The sequence below is a fragment of the Sus scrofa genome, chromosome 6 (genome assembly GCF_054392235.1).
Source record: "Sus scrofa isolate SSC_HxYL_T2T_F1_AM1 chromosome 6, Sscrofa_HxYL_maternal_Yorkshire_Landrace_v2.0, whole genome shotgun sequence".
NCBI lineage: Eukaryota > Metazoa > Chordata > Mammalia > Artiodactyla > Suidae > Sus > Sus scrofa.
In genome coordinates this window covers 123146383-123167101 of record NC_139388.1, presented here as the reverse complement: position 1 = coordinate 123167101, position 20719 = coordinate 123146383, and the positions used below count along the sequence as shown (strand labels likewise).

Sequence of the window (20719 nt, the reverse complement as noted above, 5' to 3'; positions counted from 1 at the left end):
ATAGATCCCATTAAAAAAGGAATTATTATTTTAAGTCTTATTAAAAAAGTCTTATTATTCCAGCTGACTTGTAATGAGAAATATTCTGGGGCATTAGTATCTTTCCTGAGGATTCCATGATGCACTACCTAAAATCAGTAAATGTACAAACAATTCCAGGGACAGAGTGGTCAGTTTGGGATTTAATGCAACAGGCCAGACGAGAGATGATGATGAGGAAAGAAATCTGAGAACCTTCTAGAAAGGGAAATCAGTAGGACTTGGTGTTTGATGAAAAGTTCTGGGTGAAGAAGTTGTATAGAAGGAGGCTTAGGTGAATGGATCCATTCTGATGTCACCAACTCAAAAGAGGGCATGCTTTAGTGGGGGCAGAGATCACACACCTATGCCGGGCTGGGGGTGGGGGCATGGGAAGGGTCGGAGAGACTACCTGGGTGAGATTTCCCCTGGGGAAGTAGAGTTTGATACTTAGTGGATCAAACCATTCCATCTATTATTGAATGTGTGGATACATTATAAATGAACCCATGACCCACAGAGATGCCTGAGGCAGTTTTGACCTCTTATATCACCAAGTAAATGGGTAGATGAGGTTTATTAGCTGGACAGTAAATGCAGCTTTTCAGTGGATGCTATGCACTGATTCTAATTTAAGGTGTCCTTTTAGAGGACATAGTTTGGATATTTAAAAAATTGTAAACAAACCTTCAATTTATGGGTTTATAAATCTCCACTTTGCTGTGTTAGAGAATAGTTCTAGATATGTAGATTTTCCACATGACTGGAGAGGTAGAAACATGGATATAAACTGGCTATAAACTGGACACAAACTGGAGAGCCACCCAAACTAAGTGGCTTCCCTCGCTGACTTGTATCAACCCAAGTTAAAACATGTAGCTCTGAATTCCAATTTAGTGGACAATTTAGGGCCTCTCAGATTGCACCTGGCATGGGCTATGATTCCTTTCTTGTCTCATTTGCTAAACAAACTGTGTTGAAGCTTGTTTGCTGGGTCTGACTTTGTTTCATGTGAGGCTAGTGACAATTAAGTCTTTTTGATGGCGTGATAATAATAAAGATACTGAGGGTATGGGGTTGTTGTAGGGATTAAATTAGACGATGCAAATAAAGAATTTAGCATGATGCCTGGCTCATGGTTGGGAAACACCACCTATTATTGTTTTCCAGTTATGCTGAGTGTCATTACTGATTCAGAGGTCATTTGTCAGCAGCTGAAAGATACACCGCAGGTCATCATGAAGAAGCAGTGGCTTGGAGTGACACACAGAAGAGCAACCACTAAGAGCCACTTCCTTAAACAGGTTTTTTTCCTACCTGTTGAGAGAAACAGGATCTAGCTGACTGTTCTGTGTAACCAAATGAAGGACCTTCAAAAACTGCCGTGGGTAGTTTGAGAACTTCCCGCAGGAATTGATCGTATCGTCCATAAACCATCACACCACTGGAGTCAGAAATCATTGAGAAAATATCTGATGGATGGAAAAGGAAAGATTTTTTTTATCACATAAAGATTCCCCAGTGTTTTAGTTCAACACATCTGCTGCAAATAACAAAAAATGTTAAATTTAATTTGCAGAAATTAAATATATAATTATGGAGGAATAATTTGAAAGCTAATTCTTATGCAGAGATATTCCTGGCATGATGTTTTCTGTGGTGTCTTTCTGTAGATAATGCTGGTATATAGCATTAACTAGTACTTTGGATAAAATTGGCATGTTTTTATAAGACAGAGAACATTACATTTTTAGTTTGAAGTCAACTATCAACTCATATATAACTCAGTGGGAAGAATTTTTGTATATGTGAGAAATATGCTGACCTCATTTGAAAGATACAATGAAAATGCGACAATAATGCTGGGGTGTGTGTGTATCCACTGAGCTAACTATGTACCCAGCCATATTATCATTAAAACTTCAGGATTCTGGTTTAGGATATTGAAAAATGAAAGACATAATGGGGATAAGGATGCAATGAAAACACTTGATTAACTCCCCACAGAAGCAGAAAACTTCCTATAAATCATGGTGTCCTGGGTGGAAGACAATTGATTTACAGGGAAGGGTCTCTTGCCTCATGCAATCAAGAGGAGGCCTGGCCTTGCCGATGATCAATGGGGTAAAGTCAGGGCTCCAGATTATTCTCAGCAGAGCTGCTGGCTTTATTGAACCCTTTTTTTCTCCGTCAGTTTCTGCCACTATGTCCACTTAATGAATATTAATGGCATAATTTCCCAAGGTACTCTATAATTCCTCTGTGGAAATCACTAGTGGAGGGAAAAGATATGCTATTATATGCTTTGTCACCATGCTAGATTATAACTAGGCCAGCAGAAATGCTGGGATAAACTGTTGTAAAGTCAGTGCAGAGATACCTCCACTCATTATATACTTAATTTTTCAAGGTCAGAATGTAATCTGGGGATATTGTTTTTACACCACAGTCAGATGTTAAGCATGTTACAGGGTTTTATTGGATTATGTTTTGAGGACATGAATTGGCTCTCTATTTCTTGAAATACTCCACTTATAAAGGATTTCTATTGTGTTTCCAAAATTTATCAATTATGAAGCTGTAGAAAACCTACATGAGCAACAAAAATTAATGTTGCTCTCATCCATTCTCACAATGTTGTTTACTTAGTAAATTTCATCTTGTTTCATTATAACTAGTCAAAAAAAGTTCCCAACAGCAAAAAAAAAAACTCATGTAATTCCTAGAAACTCAAGAATTCCAGTCAAAAGGGGGAAAAGAAATATTTCTGTTTCTGGACTTTCTGCACCCCCCCCCTTTTTTTCCTTAAGGGCCACACCTGCGGCACATGGAAGTTCTATCTAGGGGTTGGATCAGAGCTGTAGCTGCTGGCCTATACATACCACAGCCATAGCAATTGGGATCCGAGCCTTGACTGTGTTCTACACCACAGCTCATGCCAATGCCAGAGCCTTAATCCTACTGAGCAAGGCCAGGGATTGAACCCACATCCTCAAGGATACTAGTTGGGTTTGTTACTGCTGAGCCAGACAGGAACTCCTAAATGGACTTTCTTATTAGAACTGCCATCTTTTTTGTTTGAGGGCAGGTTGATTAACAATAATTTGGTTGTCCTGATGATCTTCTAGGCTTGGATGTTCTAGGCCAGGGCACATTTTGAAAAGTAGTTTAGGCTTTTCAAATCTCCCACTAAAATAATTTTAAACAACGTCTCTAACTAGAGTAGAAGCAGGGGTACCAACAGTGATCCTTCACCAACTTGAAGCTAATATTAAACTAATCTGTACTGATAAAATTCTACTAAGCAACAGCCAAACTAGAGCTAGGTCACTGGGATTAAAGGGAAGTGGCTGTTAATGGCCACTCAGGTTAAAAGGAAATGAGAGAACTCTGGGGAAGCTCTCAACAAGGTGTGTATTTGTAACTTAATTTTGGGCCCTCTGTTTTATTTATTTATGTTTCTTTTTTAGGGCTGCACCTGTGGCATATAGACGTTCCCAGGCTAGGGGATGAATTGGAGCTGCAGCTGCAGCTGCTGGCCTATACCACAGCACAGCAATATCAGATCAGAGCTGCATCTGGACCTATGCCCACGCCCGATCCTTAACCCACTGAGCAAAGCCAGGGATTGAACTCACATCCTCATGGGCACTCTGTCAGGTTCTTAACCCACTGAGCCACATGAGAACTCTCTGAGTCCTCTGAATATATATATACATACACACACACACACCAAAATATATATACCTTTACATACACACACACACACCTTTATATATATACACATACATACATACACATACATATATACCTTTACATATATACACACACACATACATACATATATATACATTCACACACACACACATATACCTTCACACACACACACACATACCTTTACCTATACACACACACATATATATACCTTTACATATATACACACACATATACATATATACCCTTACATATATACACATACATACATATATACCTTCACATATATACACACACATACATATATACCTTCACATATATATATATACACACACGCACATACATATACATTCATATATATAATGTGCTTATAATATGAAATATATGTGTTTATGAATAAAGGGCTAGTTCAAGGATTAAATTAGTTAATAGGTGAAAAGCACACAGATGCCTGGCACCTAGTACTCAGTACAGAATTGTAAGCTATTTTTATTATTAATTGTACAGCACACTTTTCTGCCGTTTAGCTCATATGTTTAGACTTCGCCTGAGTACTGGAAATGGGGGTGCCACATGGAAGCTGATGTCCCTTTTAATGCATTTAAAGCAGCTTTTAAAACTCAGCTTTACATTTTCTGCTGTTTTCTACTTTTTTGCTTCTCAAAATTTTAAGTTATTTTCAGCCAATCACTCTTACTCTGAGTCTCCAACATTAAGGGGTAAGTTGGAATGAACTAAATATCTTTCACCACTAGGTGCAAAAACAGAAAAATTGCCAAACAAGCACAACTGGCATATTGGCTCGAAGTGAATCGGAATTGAAAGAAGGAAAAACAAATCCCTCAAATCCTGAGGCATTCCATGTCCTTTCATTTTATTTTCATTATAAAAGCAATGCTTATTATAAAATCACTACTTTGCCTGTTTTGGGATTAAATGCAAGTCAGGAAAAGAAGACTAGAGAAAACGCCTACAGTCCTGCTCACCAAGAGTCAGCCACTGCTGGCTGTGGGTGGATTTGCCCATATTTGCTCAACAATTATCACTGAAATATTGGTGACTAAGGATATTCACTTCTGACACATTTTAGAGGTTCTTCCAACCAAACTGCTTTTAGCTAAGTTGTTTTTGGCCAAATTACTTTCAGCTGACTTACCTGGAAACCATTAAAACCACCTCCCTGTGATTAACTTTTCAAAGAGTGATTTCTCAGTCAGAGGACTGGAGGCACATTAGGCTGAGATTCACTTCCTCTGCTCTAGAAGAAGGCAATGTGATATATCATGATCACCCTGTTTTTCTAGAGCATTTGTGACAGTGAAGCTTAGTTCTGCAGACTAGAGAACAAACACGGTTTCCTTCCAGAGGGATTTGTGCATTTATCACTTATTTCGCTGTGCTGAAGAGGATTTACTTTGGCCACTGGATGCTCAATGGCCATGGGCTTATTTAGTGAATGATGGGATGGGGGAGAGGAAATAGGACTTTGGATTCCTGGACTGGCAAGTGACCTTGAAGGATCTGGCAATGGGTAAAGATCTGCTCAAAAACTTAGTTAAATCTTGAATTTTGGATCTGTGCCAATGCTCTCTGTTGGTTACCTAACAACCATTCCTTTCATCTTTATTGGCCCCAAATTTTTTCTGGGCTAAGGGAAAGCAGCAGCCCTTCTCAGTCCAAGACGTGAGAAATACTGGATGATGATATGGCCACAGTGGCATTTCTCTCCTGTTGCCAGTAGTGCTGTAGTAATTGGTCTGTGATGTCACCCTGGCCACGAGTCTTAAGGGCTGGGGGGCCTCTGGAGTGGATGTGACTCCTGAAACTGCTGTACCTGCCCCTTTACCCTCAGGAGAAGAAAATCTGACATAGAGGAAAGCTGAGCAGAAAGATGGGAAGCACCTGGTTCTTGATGGCATAGAATTAACCTGGGTTGTGAAAGGCTCTGAGGAATTCAAAAGTGCAGAAAACCGGTTTTCTCAGTTGTCCTCAAACATATTTTATACTATTTTATTATTATTATTATTATTTTTGCTTTTTAGGGCTGCACCCATGGCATATAGAGGTTCCCAGGCTAGGGGCTGCATCAGAGCTACAGCTGCTGGCCTACACCACAGCCACAGCAACGCAGGATCCGAGCCATGTCTGTGACCTACACCACAGCTCACAGCAACGCCAGATCCTTAACCCACTGAGTGAGGCCGGGGATCAAACCCGCAAATTCATGGTTCCTAGTTGGAGTCTTTTCTGCTGTGCAATGATGGGAACTCCCTCAGACATATTTTATTAAGGGACCCTTTTGTCTAGGTGCTTAATATTGAATAAGTATTTGGACATATTTCTAAAGATTAAAAAAAATTTCTCTACTGTCCTCAGCATAAGTGGTCAATGGTGACATGAGATCAGCCGGCAAGGCCTTCACGAGTTTCCCCTTCTGTCCTGGTTCATGTTGCTAAACTTTCTCTTTCCAGCCTATGCCTGAAGGAAATGCCCTAGGGGTTACTCTCTCTCTCTCTCTCTCTCTCTCTCTCTATATATATATATATATATATAATGTATATATATAGACATTGTTTCTGACCCCTTCTAATTTAGCTGTTACCCTCAATAAAGCACCAAGGTAGATAGTTTTAATTGCTAACATCACTTCAGGCTACATGAAGAGACTAAACTGGCCCTCGTAGCATCTCCCTGGGCTTCTCTGTATCCTAACTTCACTTGGCTGGTCCATGAAAGGAAGCTCCTGGAGGTGAGGGAAGATGTGTGGTTATGTGGGTTTCCATGTACTGTCCCCTTATCTACAGCACCAATGACATAGCTCTTCCTCAGAGCATGTCTAGGGAAAATTCCAAAGGAATAGAGGGTTTCTTTCCCCCCTTCTTCTATATGTATTTTTATTCTTTCCTTGTTGGTGCATCAAGAGGCAAGAGATTACATTTAGCAGCTGACAGGCTGCAGGTGACAGAAGAGCCTATAGGCTGTGAGTCACAAACGACTGCAGCTAGCAGAGATGCTACTGATATCTAAGAAAATCTCCGAATTTAGAATGGAGAAGGAAGCTGAGGACAAAGGAAGTGAAGGAACTACCATAGGATAACTGAGCAAAATTAGTCACATAGCTGGGCTTGCAACCTGAGCCTCTCAGCTCCTACAACGGCGCTCTTACTTGTAGGGCATTATAACTGCAACTCATAATATTTAGGGGAAGCGAGAGGGTTACACGGCACTTTTTCTTTGAAACAGCAACATATACACAATTTTAAACAGTGAGGGAATTCCTGGTGGGGTGCAGTGGAAGCGAATCCAACTAGTATCCATGAGGATGTGGGTTCAATCCCTAGCCTTGTTCAATGGGCCGGGTATCTGGTGTTGCCTTGACCTGTGGTGTAGGTTGCAAATGTGGCTTGGATCCCGTGTTGCTCTGGCTGTGATGTAGGCTGGCAGCTGTAGCTTCAATTCAACCCCTAGTCTGGGCACTTCCATATGCCACCATGGGTGCGGCCCTAAAAAAGCAAAAAAAACCAAGTGAGAAATGAAAAATTTGGCCTGATAGCCCCCACCCTAGGTCTACGCAGTCAGAAATTCTGGAATGAGATGTGGAAATCTGTTTTGTTTAAAGCCCTCCAAAGGATTTCATATATATTAAAATTCGAGAGCCACTGGTGTAGGGAAAAAGAGTCAGGGTCCAATTCCTGGTACCATCTGTGATTTACTTTATTCGCTCACCTTCTTTGCCTAAAACATACAAACAAACCAAAAAACTCCCACTGTTATGTTGGTTAAAAAGCTACCACCCTTAGTGACAAAACTTACACAAAATATTCATAATCACTCAGTGCATTTTAGCTACTCGTATGTCTTTACTGGTATCAGTTAATTCTCAGTCTCTGGTGTATGTATGTAATTCCTCTGCCTGCATCTGAGCAATGCCTATTTCAGAACCTCTGGAGTACCCAGTGATCCGAACAGCACTGGCTGAGAAGAATGAGGAAATTGACCGGGAAGTGTGGCTTTAGATGACTGAAAAAAGGAAGGTTACCCAATGCAGCCTTCAGCTCCCTACGGTGATGGACTTATGCCTATAAGGCCGTACAGTACAGTGAACCTGAAAGAATGTGTATCTTACTTTAGCATCATGAACAGTTAATTGGTGATACTCAACAGGTTACAAATGATAACAATTCATACGCAGGAGAAAAACATTCATTTCATTGATATTTATCTAATATCGAAGTATTTCTGAGACAAATACCCAAAGATCAATGAAGATTATATTTCAAACAACTCTCATAGATTGAGGAAAACCACAAGTGGGGGGGGCATGGCAGGAATGGGATAGGGGACAATGTGGTATATGGGAGGGGTAAGCACAGCGAGAATAAGGCTGAGAATGACTTACATCTTAATTTGTCCATGATCTTCCCTCCGCACAACGTGGCTAAAGCCATTTTGACAGCAAATACTGAAATTTTACCATGGCCTTCCCTGTTTAATGATAACAGAAAAAAAGAGATGTCATTTTGAGAAGTTCCAATAACATGGCTTGACATTTTCTGTTCTGTAGAAAGCATAGGACATCAGAATTGCGTGCATTATGTGAACACATCGTTTTTTTAAAAAAAGGTTGTGAATACAATTCAACAGACGTACCAGAAAAACTATCTATTTGCTGTTTCCTTTTTCAAGAAATAGCAGAATCTTTAGGTTATTCTTTGTACATGTCACTTGCTCAAAGCATGGACTGGTAGGTAGCCAAAGGGTTATGTGCTATTTAACTGTGGATTAAAATAACAGAACTTTTTTTCCACTTTGGGTTTCATAAAATAATTTTATGCATGATGATTCTACAGACTCTAATTTATTTAAAAGAGGCTTCAGAAAAATCTCTTTTTTTGGTCAGATAATTCCTGAATTTTGTTAGGGTAAATATGGAGACTTTTTCATCACACTTTTTTTTTCACTCATCATTTCCTACCCACAAGCCAACTGTCCTTATGTGATACATTTACTTTTCAAAGGGAGTTGGTATTTTAAAGGGACAAAAGTCAGAGCTCTTTTGATGTAGATCTCCTACCCTAAATGACACCTGAGCTGCCAAATCAAGGAGTAAAACTAACTTGTCCTTCACAAAATGTGATATAAAAGGCATATTCTAAGAAGTAGGATATTTCAGCTAAATAATTTTTCCAGCTGGAATAAACAGTTTATTCTTTTTTAAATAGTGACTTTTTAAAGTAAAGTACAGCTGATTTACTAGGTTGTGCTAATTTCTACTGCACAGCAATGTGACACAGTGGTAAGTATATATACATTCCCTTTCTTATCTCTCATCATGGTCTATCCCAAGAGACTGGATATAGTTCCCTGTGCTATAACAGTAGGGCCTCAGTGCTTATCCATTCTAAACATTAATAGTTTGCATCTTCTAATCCAAACTCCCAGTCCATCTCCTCCCTTCCCCCTCCTCCTAAACTGTTTATTCTTACATCCTTTTTCCCCCCTGCACCTGCAGCATGTGGAAATTCCCTGGCCAGAGACTGAACCTGGGCCAACCTGGGCCACGGCTGCAGCAATGCTGCATTCTTAACATGCTATGCTGCAGGGGAACTTCCTGTTTATTCTTATATCCTGTGTGCTATATCAGTAATTCATTTCTTTGGTAGTTGCTGCTTTTAAGAATGATGGAGCATGATAATGTGAGGAAAAAAATGTATACATGTTTGTGTGACTGGGTCACCTTACTGTACCACAGAAAATTGACAGAACACTGTAAATCAGCTATAATGGAAAAATAAAAATCTTTATAAAAAAAAGAATGATCAAGAGTTATTTAAAATAAAAGACGTGGCTGAAAGGTAAGTAGAGTCTGTATTGACAAGGGTTTAGTACATAGAATAAATAATTTATCTAAGATTCATATACCTGACATATTAGAAGAAAAAGACATAATAAATTATTGTGTTCCTGTTCCTTACTAGACTCAAGGGAGCATTTGCTATTCATCTTTATTGCTGTCATTCTTAGCACAATACCTGAAATAACAGCTAGCTAGAATGCAAAATTAACCCAGTCCTTTGCTAGTGACTCTCTCATTAATGTTTCTTCTTCTTCTTTTTATAGCCATGCTTGCAGCATATGGAAGTTCCTGGGCTAGGGGTTGAATCTGAGTTGCAGTTGCTGGCCTATGCCACAACCACAGCAACGCAGGATCCAAGCTGCATCTGCAACCAGTGCTGCAGCTTGTGGCAATGCTGGATCCTTAACCCACTGACTGATGCCAAGGATCAAACCTGTATCCTCATGTATTCTATGTTGGGTACTTAACCCACTGAGCCATTTATATTTCTAAGCCTAAGCACCAGACTTACATAATTACATATAGTATAGCTTGGATACCCCATATCAAACCAACTCTTTTCAAAGAAGAACTCAACTCTTCAAACCCTTCCATAATACTCTGACCAACTTAACTATTAACTTGTTCTTTCTCCTACAGTCCCTTTCCCGTTGTCAAAATTACCAGGTAGCTAGTTACCCAGAAACAAATCCTGGGGAAGGGGTCACCCTTGACCTTTTGCTCTTCCTTAATTCACTACCACCCGAATAAATGTTTGAGGGACTCAGATACACCCACTTCATTGTATATGAAACCTACTTCCTTCTTTTCCTTCTGCGTGCCACTGCTTCCATCAGCTCTTGCTTTAACACTGTAACAAATTCCTAAATGAGCTCTCTGCTTGCACACTCATATCACAGATTTGACCATATTTTACAGTCAGTGCCCGGTATCTGCCACTCTGCATTCGTGGATTGAATCAATGACAGGTGGATGCGGTGGGCCCCCTGTAAGAGATTTACACATCCATGGATTTTGGTATCAGCAGGGGGGTCCTAGACCCAATATCTGTGGATACCAAGGGATGACAGTATTTCATTATTTAAAACCCTATTATCTGATTTACTTCACTTAGTATGATAATTTCTATATGAGATCATTTATAGGTGGAATCTAATAAAAAATGACTCAATAGAACTTACAAAACAAAAACAGACTCAAAGATTCTGAAAACAAACTTCTTGTTACTAAAGTGGAAACATGGGGTGAAGGAATAAATTAGGAGGCTGGGATTGATAAGTACACACTCCTACATATAAAATACATGGGTAACAAGGACCTGCTATACAGCACAGGGAAATTTACTCAGTACTGTGTAATTACCCATATGGGAAAAGAATTTTAAAAGGAATCGATACATGTATATATCTATACTCTTGCCTTGCTTTTATGAAAAGCTACAGCAGCACACTCTGGATTGCCAACTAAAGAAAGAGGCAAGAGATGCCATATGACCCAGCAATCTCACTCCTGGGAATATATCCGGAGAAAACTAGAATTCAAAAAGATACACGCACCCCTACGTTCATTGCAGCACTATCTACAATAGCCAAACATGGAAGCAATCTAAATGTCTATCAACAGATAAATGGATAAAGAAGATGTGGTGTTTATGCATAATGGGATATTTCTCAGTCATAAAAAACATGAAATAATGCCATTTGCAGCAACAAGGATGGACCTAGAGATTATCATACTAAGTGAACTTAAGGCAGAGAAAGACAAATATCATGTGATATCACTTATGTGTGGATCTAAAATACAACATAAATGAACTTATTGGAGTTCCCATCGTGGCTCAGCAGAAACGAATCTGACTAGTAACCATGAGGATGCCAGTTCCATCACTGGCCTCACTCAGCGGGTTTAGGATCCTGCGTTGCCGTGAGCTGTGGTGTAGGTTGCAGACGTGGCTCAGATCTGGCGTTGCTGTGGCTGAGGTGTAGCCTGGCAGCTACAGCTCTGATTTGACCCCTCGCCTGGGAATGTCCATATGTCGTGAGTGTGGCCCTAAAAAGTCAAAAATAAATAAATACATAAGTAAAGAAATTTATTTACAAAACAGAAACAGACTCACAGACATAGAAAACAAACTTATAGCTACCAAAGGGGAAAAGGGGTCAGGGAGAGATAAATTAGGAGTCTGGGATTAGCAGATACAAACTACTACACATGAGAATGATAAACAACAAGGTCCTACAGTACAGCACAGGGAACTTCATTCGGTATCTTGCGATAATCCATAATGAAAAAGAATATGAAAAGGAACTGAATCATTGTGCTGCACACTTTGTAAGTCCATAGTACTTTGAGATTCAAAAAATAATAAATAAAAAAGAGGCAACAGAGCTGAAGGTGTTTGACAGTACTGTGCACAGTGGATACTGGATACAGCACACAGGGTAGCCTTTAGAATCACCAACTTTTAGGGATGGGTAGAGCCTTACAATCAGTGATCAATGACATAACCATATAAGCTTTTCTTTGTGAATGAAAGACGCTAGTGTAAAAGCTTTAAAAATAAATTTACCACAAGCCTATAGTTTTTTGTTAAAATAATAATTTTATGTTTAATGTAAGACAAAAATTTGCTTATTTCAATGTTTTTTCTTTCAACGTAGAGTGAGAACACAGTGCATTTACATATTTTACTCACCCCCCCCAACTATTTGTTTATTTGACATCATGAAATATATTCTATTTTTAAGCCAATTATCCTGAAGTGATTGCCTCTGTATATTTTACTTTCCTGTTCTAGTTTGACATCAAAACATACCCAATTAAATTGCTATATTGGTATTTAATTAACACCTAAGAGGATATTTAAGAGAACTGGCAAATTATCAAAGCTACAAACTAAAATTGCTTCACAAATCAATGTTTCTTTAAATCTTATTTCCCCTAATACTTTGCTTGCTCCTTCTGAGAATTTTCAAATTTTCCTAAGGGACACCTGATTGAAAATGGAAAAAGGAAAGCACTTATCCTTTGGTTAAAAAAAATATATATGGAGGAGTTCCTGTTGTGGCGCAGTGGTTAACGAATCTGACTAGGGACCACGAGATTGCAGGTTCGATCCCTGGCCTTGCTCAGTGGGTTAAGGATCTGGCGTTGCCATGAGCTATGGTGTAGGTTGCAGATGCGGCTCCAATCCCGCGTTGCTGTGGCTCTGGCATAGGCCTGCAGCTACAGCTCCGATTGGACCCCTAGCCTGGGAACCTCCATATGCCGTGGGAGCGGCCAAGAAATGGCAAAAAGACTATATATACATATATATGTATGTATATATATATATACACACACACACACACACACACACATATATACATATATATATATATTTTTTGGAGATTGGTAGAGTGTCTGCCTTAAATACATGGATTACTTCAAAGTTTGACTCATGATAATAGAAAGTAACTTGCTTTATGCTAGGCTGAGTTTTCCATGACTAGGAAAGAGAAAAACGGATGTCTTCTAACTTTTTTTTTTTTTTTTTTTTTGCTTTTTAGGGCTGCACCTGTGGCATATGGAAGTTCCCAGGCTAGGTGTTGAACTGGAGCTACAACTGCTGACCTACACCACAGCCACAGCAATGCCATATCCTTAACCCACTGAGTGAGGCCAGGGATCAAACCCACGTCCTCATGGATACTAGCCAGGTTCTTTACCACTGAGTCATGAGGGGAACTCCCAGAAAACCTACTTTTGACAAGAAAGAAAAGAACAAATAGATACTGGTAGGTCTGGGATGTGAGGGCTGAGGTTGGAACTGTAAAAAACTAATAAACAGAAACCTCAATTAAACAAAGTCAGAAGACCAGCAGGGGGAGCTCTCACACTCTGCAATGATAACAAAGCCCAACAAGAAGAAGAATTCCTCATCCTTCCTGACAAGGACTGAGCCAATGAAAAGCTCTGGACCCTTTGTTTACTGTAGCTCTCCCAAATTCCTTTTCCCCTTTACAAAAGAGTTCTCCTTTCCTTGTTTTGCCTGGACTCTCCAGAATTGCAGACCCTAAATAACAATTCCTGGTTGATCCTGAATAAAGCTTTTCCCACTCCCCCTACCCCCACCCCTAACTGCTGGAGAAGTAATTGGCAGTCTATTTGTTTTAGGTCAACAGAAGAGAATATAAATTTTCTCCAAGTCCCCAAGAGAATGTCCTATTTAAAATTACAGAACCCCATGACAAATTTCAAGTCCCTGAAAGTGAGGCTGAATTCAGACTGATTCTTTTTTTGAACAGGGTGAAGGAATTATTTCTCTGTTTAAGAATACTGAAACCAGGAGTTGGCACTATGATGCAGTGGGTTAAGAGTCTGACTGCAGTGGCTCAGGTTGCTTTGGAGGTGTGGGCTCAATCCCCAGCCCTGCACAGTGGGTTAAAGGATCTGGTGTTGCTGCAGCTACAGTATAGTTCACAGCTGCAGCTTGGATTCAATCTCTGGCCCAGGAACTTCCATATGTTGCAGGTGCGGCCATAAAACAAAACAAACAAAAAGAATACTGAAACCAGAAGCTCTTCTTTTACCAACATATCTTACCAAAATATTCGGTAAGCATTCATAATAAGCAAAGGCCCAGCACTCACACTTTCATTTTCCACATACTGTGGTAGCTTAATTCACTGAGAGAATTGCTTCCTCTTCTGTCTTCCATAACATGCCTCTATGACAACACATTTCTCTCTCTGGGAATTATTTTGTTCATATGGATCATGCATTAATTCACTCAATAAATATTTATTAGCAATGCTTCAGAGGCTGGATATAAAAAAATGAATTAGATGTGTCTCCTACCCTCCTTTTCCACATCATCTATTGGGGGGAAAGATGAAAAACTAGTTAGTTTTAATACAACCCATTTTAAGGGCAGAGTCCACTTCTTCCTCATCTATCACCTCTAGCTCATCATGGCACATAGCACATAGCAAGTTCTTAACATGCTAGTTAAATTAATGAATGCTCAAGGGAAAGGTTCTGATTTACCACTTAAGTTTTATATTGAGCAATACTAAGTCTTTGAGGAAAATTACAAAGGTTGACTTTATGGCCCTTAGTCTTAGCTTGTGCACTCATGTGATAGGTTGAATTTAGAAGGGATCACATACGTAATTTCACTTGTTTGGGGGATAGTGAGGTTAACATGTGAACATATAGAAGTCCCTTATTTGGCCCTGGCATCACCGGGCTCTGCATAATGTTAGCAAAACATATGGGGAAAGAATTGCTCCTAGCGCTGGGCCGGGTGGGTTTGCCAAGAGTTTGTCCACAATGGAGAATGGAAGGGCCCAAATTTGTTGACATGTCTTCCTCACTCCCATGAAAACTCACCTGCCACTTATCCAAAGTGGATGTCCAACAGGAAGATGAGTGACATGAAAAATGTTCAATTTATCTAAATTTGTGAAAATTTTTTGGAAAGAGATTCCATTTGAGTAACATACAGGAATCTTGGAACAAAGTGTTTTCCACCAGAACAAAATTTTAGAGGGTGTGGACATTTTGGATTTTAGACGTGCTAAGCAGAAAATCACCAAGCCAAGTAAATTTTAAAGACTGAGTTTTAGGAATGTATAAAATAAAAAGACAAGTGGAGAAATCTGGTTTTGTACAATTCTTCTTTTGTTGTCTTTTCTAAGGCCGCACCGGGGATATATGGAGGTGCCCAGGCTACGGGTCTAATTGGAGCTGTAGTGGTGGGCCTATGCCACAGCTCATAACAATGCAGGATCCTTAACCCACTGAGTGAAGCCAGGGATTGAACCTACAACCTCATGGTTCCTAGTCGGATTTGTTAACCACTGAGCCACGACAGGAACTCTGGCTTTGTTCAATTCTTTTTCCTCTGTTCTCACACATCCATGTATCCTCACATACGAACAAGATACTTTGTTGGTGTTTGTGGAGAAACAGTTGTGTACTTTGTAGTGCATCTTGCATTAAACATCAGAATCATTTTTAAAACTGAAAGGCAGAAAGATTTTGGCAGAGCTCCAGGGTTATTCATATCCTTGCATATGAAATAGCGCTGTGGTATCTTTTGTCCTGTGGGGGGCTTGGAAGTGGGAATGGATATTCAAATAGCTCAGCAAGGTTTGATATGTCAAACAGAGATGGAAATTCCAGAATGTTATATTTCTCTGAGTGACTATTATACCATGAATTTGGCACTGAGTGGCTGTCATAAAACTGACTCTCAATCTACAATGTAAAACTTAAGTTCAAATAGCTCTTTCACATACACTCTGTCAGATATGTCTAAATATCACATACTTGAAAGGTTAGGAATGTTATGAGCAGGGAAAGTCTGGGGAAAAAAGGTACATTAATTCTCATTTAGAAAAATGATACAGAAAGCATGAATAGAGCTGAACTTAAACTGATGCCTGAAACAAAACATTTTTTCCCCTCATCCAGCATGAAGCTGTATGACCTGAAAATTATCTAACCTTTTTATGTCTCTCTTTTGTCACTTACTCAACCTGGAAAATTATACTAGAGCACAAAACCAGAAGATTGTTGGCACACAGTAAATGCTGAGTACATCTTAGCTATTGTTACCATTTTATTATTATTATCATTATTTTTTTTGTCTTTTGTTTTTTTAGGGCTGCACCCGCGGCATATGGAGGTTCCCGGGCTAGGGGTCTAATCGGAGCTGTAGCCACCAGCCTACACTACAGCCACAGCAAGGCCAGATCCGAGCCGCATCTGCAACCTACACCACAGCTCATGGCAATGATGGATCCTTAACCCATTGAGTGAGGCCAAGGATTGAACCTGCAACGTCATGGTTCCTAGTCGGATTCGTTTCCTCTGCGCCACGACGGGAACTCTGCATTTTATTATTATTATTATTATCATCATGATCATCGGAAAACTGGTATTAAGAAATGACCTCCAAAAACAGGAAAATCACTTTTTCTTTTAATATGTATCAATGTCTCAGGAAAATCACTTTTTCTTTTAATATGTATCAATGTCTTACTCTGAGTTTTGAATATATGTGAAAATAGTATTTGCTAAGAGCAAAGCCACTGTCACATAACTACTTTATGAGGAATTGTCCCAAGAAGGAAGAGACTGAATTGAATTGAAATGAGATGAAGCCAAATGATTAAAGTCTATGTTAGTGTTTCCCAGGGAAGTAGGAAGAGGGTAAAAAGAAGCCTATCAAAGTCTTTTGTGAAAACAAGATCACTCATATTGGGAACCAAGAATGTCTAGCTGTCTTTCTCTGTGGAGCAGAGGTGAGAACAGAGCATATGGGTCTAGGGGCCAGACCAAACTTTGACTTGCTAGGTTTAGTAATAGGTTGGAGGTTAGGGGGGACTTAACCTCGGAAAAAGAACGAAAGAAATTAGTGTGATAAGAGCCAAGAAAAGCCAATCTTGAATTTTCGTTCATTTATTCACTGAGCTGGATTCATTATGAGCTCGATATTGGCTCAGGTGCTGGCATCCAAAGAAAAAGACAGGGTCCATTGGAGTTCCCATTGTGGCTCAGTGATAACAAACCCAACTAGTATCCATGAGGATGCAGTTTCGATCCCCGGCCTTGTCAGTGGGTTAAGGATCCGGCGTTGCTGTGAGCTGTGGTGTAGGTCCCAGATGCAGCTCAGATTCTGTGGGGTAGGCCAGCAGCTGCAGCTCCAATTCAACTCCTAGCCTGGAAACTTCCATATGTCGCAGGTGCAGCTGTAAAAAAGAAAAAAAAAAAAAAAAACAAAAAAGAAGAAGAAGAAGAAGAAAGAAAGAAAGAAAAAAAGGAAAAGGAAATGACAGGGTCCCACCTGAAAGTAGCTTGTGGGAGGCAGCAGGATAAGCAGCGAGGCAGGAGACTCTATCTCGAGGAGACCATCAGAGTCACATGCAAGGAAGTGTGGGCCCTGGGGAGGGTAGTCAGCTCCACCAGGAGAGGTGAAGGGCTTCACAGTGTATCACAGTCTGTGACCGCCGCCCCCCCCACCTCTCCAAAAGGCCACACATCAGCTTTGAAGAATTATTTTCAAGGTAACAATTATATCACAATATAATTTTTTTTAAAGAATTGTTTTCATCTTGTAACTTTCCACCATGTTGTTTTTCTTTAGTTACTTTCAATTTTCTAAAAAGTGATAACAGTCAAAAAAAGTCTTTAGAACACATCAAAGAGGTTTTTTTTCCCCCCCACTGGGATATGGATGAGAGGTGAGAGGAAAAGCACTGCTAAGTTAGTGGGTTCTGAAGGAGTCAGCCTCAGGGGTAAAGCTCCTGCTAGCAAATACAAGAAGGAAGCAGGTCAGTTCCGGGGGAAGGGGGGGGTCAGTGCAGGGAGGGGGGACACAGAAGAGAAAAGACAAGAGGAAGAGACGAGCTCAAGGCTCTGGTTATGTCCTCATTTTCTTCTTCCCTCCAGCCCCTGCTGTCCTCCTCTGAGAGCTCCTCCTTTCTCGTGCTTTCCAAGCACACTTCTCCATTTCCCTAGAGACACTTAGAGAAGAAAGCTTTGAGGGGTGGAAAGGGTCTGCTTAGAAGCTGGTTAGCAATAGCCCCCTGGGTGACCACTTCTCAGGCAGTCATCTTTAGAAGGAAAGTAGTCACAATAAAAACCTCCGAAGAAAACCGTAACTCTAAAGGACACACGTACCCCACTTTCATAGCAGCATTATTTACAGTAGCCAAAACGTGGAAACGACCTAAGTGTCCACAGACAGATGAATGGATAAAGAAGATGTGGTATGTACACACAATGGAATACTACCCTGCAACAAAAAGAGAAATAATGCCATTTGCAGCAACATGGATGGACCTAGAGATTTTCATACTAAGGGAAGTCAGACAGAGAAAGACAAAGATCATATGGTATCACTTAGTGTGAAATCTAAAAATAAATGATACAAAGGAAATTGTTTACAAAACAGAGATGACTCACAGACATAGGAAACAAATTTATGGTTACCAGTGGGGAAAGGAGTGGGGGAAGGATACATCGGGAATTTGGGATTAAAATATACACAAGACTTACACATGGAATCTAAAAAAAGGACACAATAAACTTCTTTCCAGAACAGATACTGACTCACAAACTTTGAAAAACGTGTGGTTTCCCAATGAGACCAGTTGGGGGGTGGGGGACGTGCTTGGGGTTTGGGATGGAAATGCTGTAAAATTGGGTTGTGATGATTGCTGTACAACTATAAAAGTAATAAAATTCATTGAGTAATTAAAAAAGAAGGGGAAAAATATACACACTACTATATACAGAATAGATAACCAACAGGGACTTGCTATATGCATACAAGCTTGCTATTGTATGTAGCACAGAGAACTATACTCAATATCTTACAACAACCTATAAAAAGAATATACATATATGTATGTATGTATTTATATATACACACATATATAAAATGGAATCACTTTGCTGTACCCCTGAAACGAATACAGCATTGTAAGCCAACTATATAACAAAGCAAAATCCTCCCAAAGTAAAACAAACAAGCCCATGAAACCCTCCTAGACTGAAGGGGTTGGCTATTCAGTGACAGAGTGGCAAGCACGGCATAGGCCACTGGAGGCAAATGCAACTCCCACGGTTTACAAATCATCCTCTGTAGGTAGCGATGTACTGTATCTTGAGGCTGACTTGGCCAAAGATCAGAGAAAATGTACAGCAAGGAAATTGATTATGGTCTGCAGGAAGCACACCCTGTGAGCACCAAGATCCAGGTGGTTCTGGGGGTGGAGGAAGAGAAATGGAAGAGAGCTGTTCTTGGGGAACTGTGGTTGTGGGAAGGTGAGCCTGGCTTTCAGGGATGTGCCCAAGTGAAGTAGGCCTTGATTCTCATTTCAGGTCACTTTTCTCGGCAGAGTTCAACTGGCTGGGGCTAGTGAACTGTAAAGGCACAACCAAAATAATGACCATATTTCTCTGAATGTATGTTCTTATTCTCCAAGGGTTTGAGTTTTTCCTTGTTTTTTTTGAAAAATTATCTCTTTAGAGTCCAGATTCTTAAGGCAATTCTAATTTTTATTTTGCATTTTTTCCTCTTAATACAGCCATTTAAAATACAGAAAATGAGAAGATCTCCTAAGTGTTTCAGCAATTCTGTAACATCAATAGCACATCATTAATCTACTCGTATCAGGCTCCTTTATGTCTCTGAAAACACAAAAGACTCCCTTAAATACTTGGGTTCTGTTTTGGGAAAGGTGGAAGTGATCTAGGTTTCCATACTGGATCTCATTTGGATAATTAGAAGTTTATTATTATAAAAGATAAAAATGGACATTGATTTGATTCTTGTTTCCATTCTTATTTTCTATTTTTTTAATTAAAATATAGTTGATTTACAATGTTGTGCCAATTTCTGCTGTACAGCAGGGCCCAGTCATATATAAAAATATATATATATTCTTTTTCTCATATTGTCTTGCATCATGTTTATCCCAAGAGATTGTATATAGTTCCCTGTGCTGTAGAGAAGGACCTCATTGCTTATCCATTTTAAATGTAATAATTTGCATCTACTAATCCCATCTTCCTCCCTACTCCCTTGTTTCTATTTTTATGTACACTTCTAAATTGTATTTACAGGTAGTGGTACTTCCTGCTTGCTCACCTCTCAAATTGTCTAAAATTTCAAAATCCATCAGACAGAAAATCTGTTTTTCAGTAGAACTGCCTGTACTCATTGTGCTGCAGATTGGGGTCTCTGTGGCTGGTCTGTGAATCTCTAAAATGAGGTTTCTGTATGTGGATGTGATCATAAATCTGCTACAATGAGATTTCTCATTGAATACAATATATACACAATATACAGAGGCCTTTCTATCTGTAAGACAAATAGGAACAAAATGCTTCTTTTGCACATTTGTGTCAACTGTTCTTTATCTTGGTATGGCCCTTAAGCTTAGCATCTTTTAGCCATGAAATGATTCAACTACAAGATCAGAGTTATTTAGTGAACATTTACAACTCTGTTTTTTGAAATGTTCTTCCCAATATTTCCAAACAAAAGTGAAAAATCTAACTCTATTTGTTTAAGCTTCATCTATTTCACAAAGTACCCATCCTTATTGCTAAGTGGGCCCCATTTCTATATTT

General features: G+C 39.6%; 1 protein-coding gene across 21 annotated transcripts in view; it reads right to left on the bottom strand.

The window, feature by feature from the left end:
• Positions 1–20719, bottom strand: part of DTNA (dystrobrevin alpha) — a 218448-nt gene that overhangs the window by 80626 nt on the left and 117103 nt on the right. For all 21 annotated transcript variants that reach the window (XM_021096233.2, XM_013999288.3, XM_084964443.1 and 18 more), the window contains exons 5-6: positions 8132–8217; positions 1336–1490 (exon numbers count right to left, since the gene is read on the bottom strand). In XM_021096233.2, coding sequence (XP_020951892.2) covers positions 1336–1490; positions 8132–8217 — 241 coding nt within the window. The remainder of the gene's footprint in view (positions 1–1335; positions 1491–8131; positions 8218–20719) is intronic.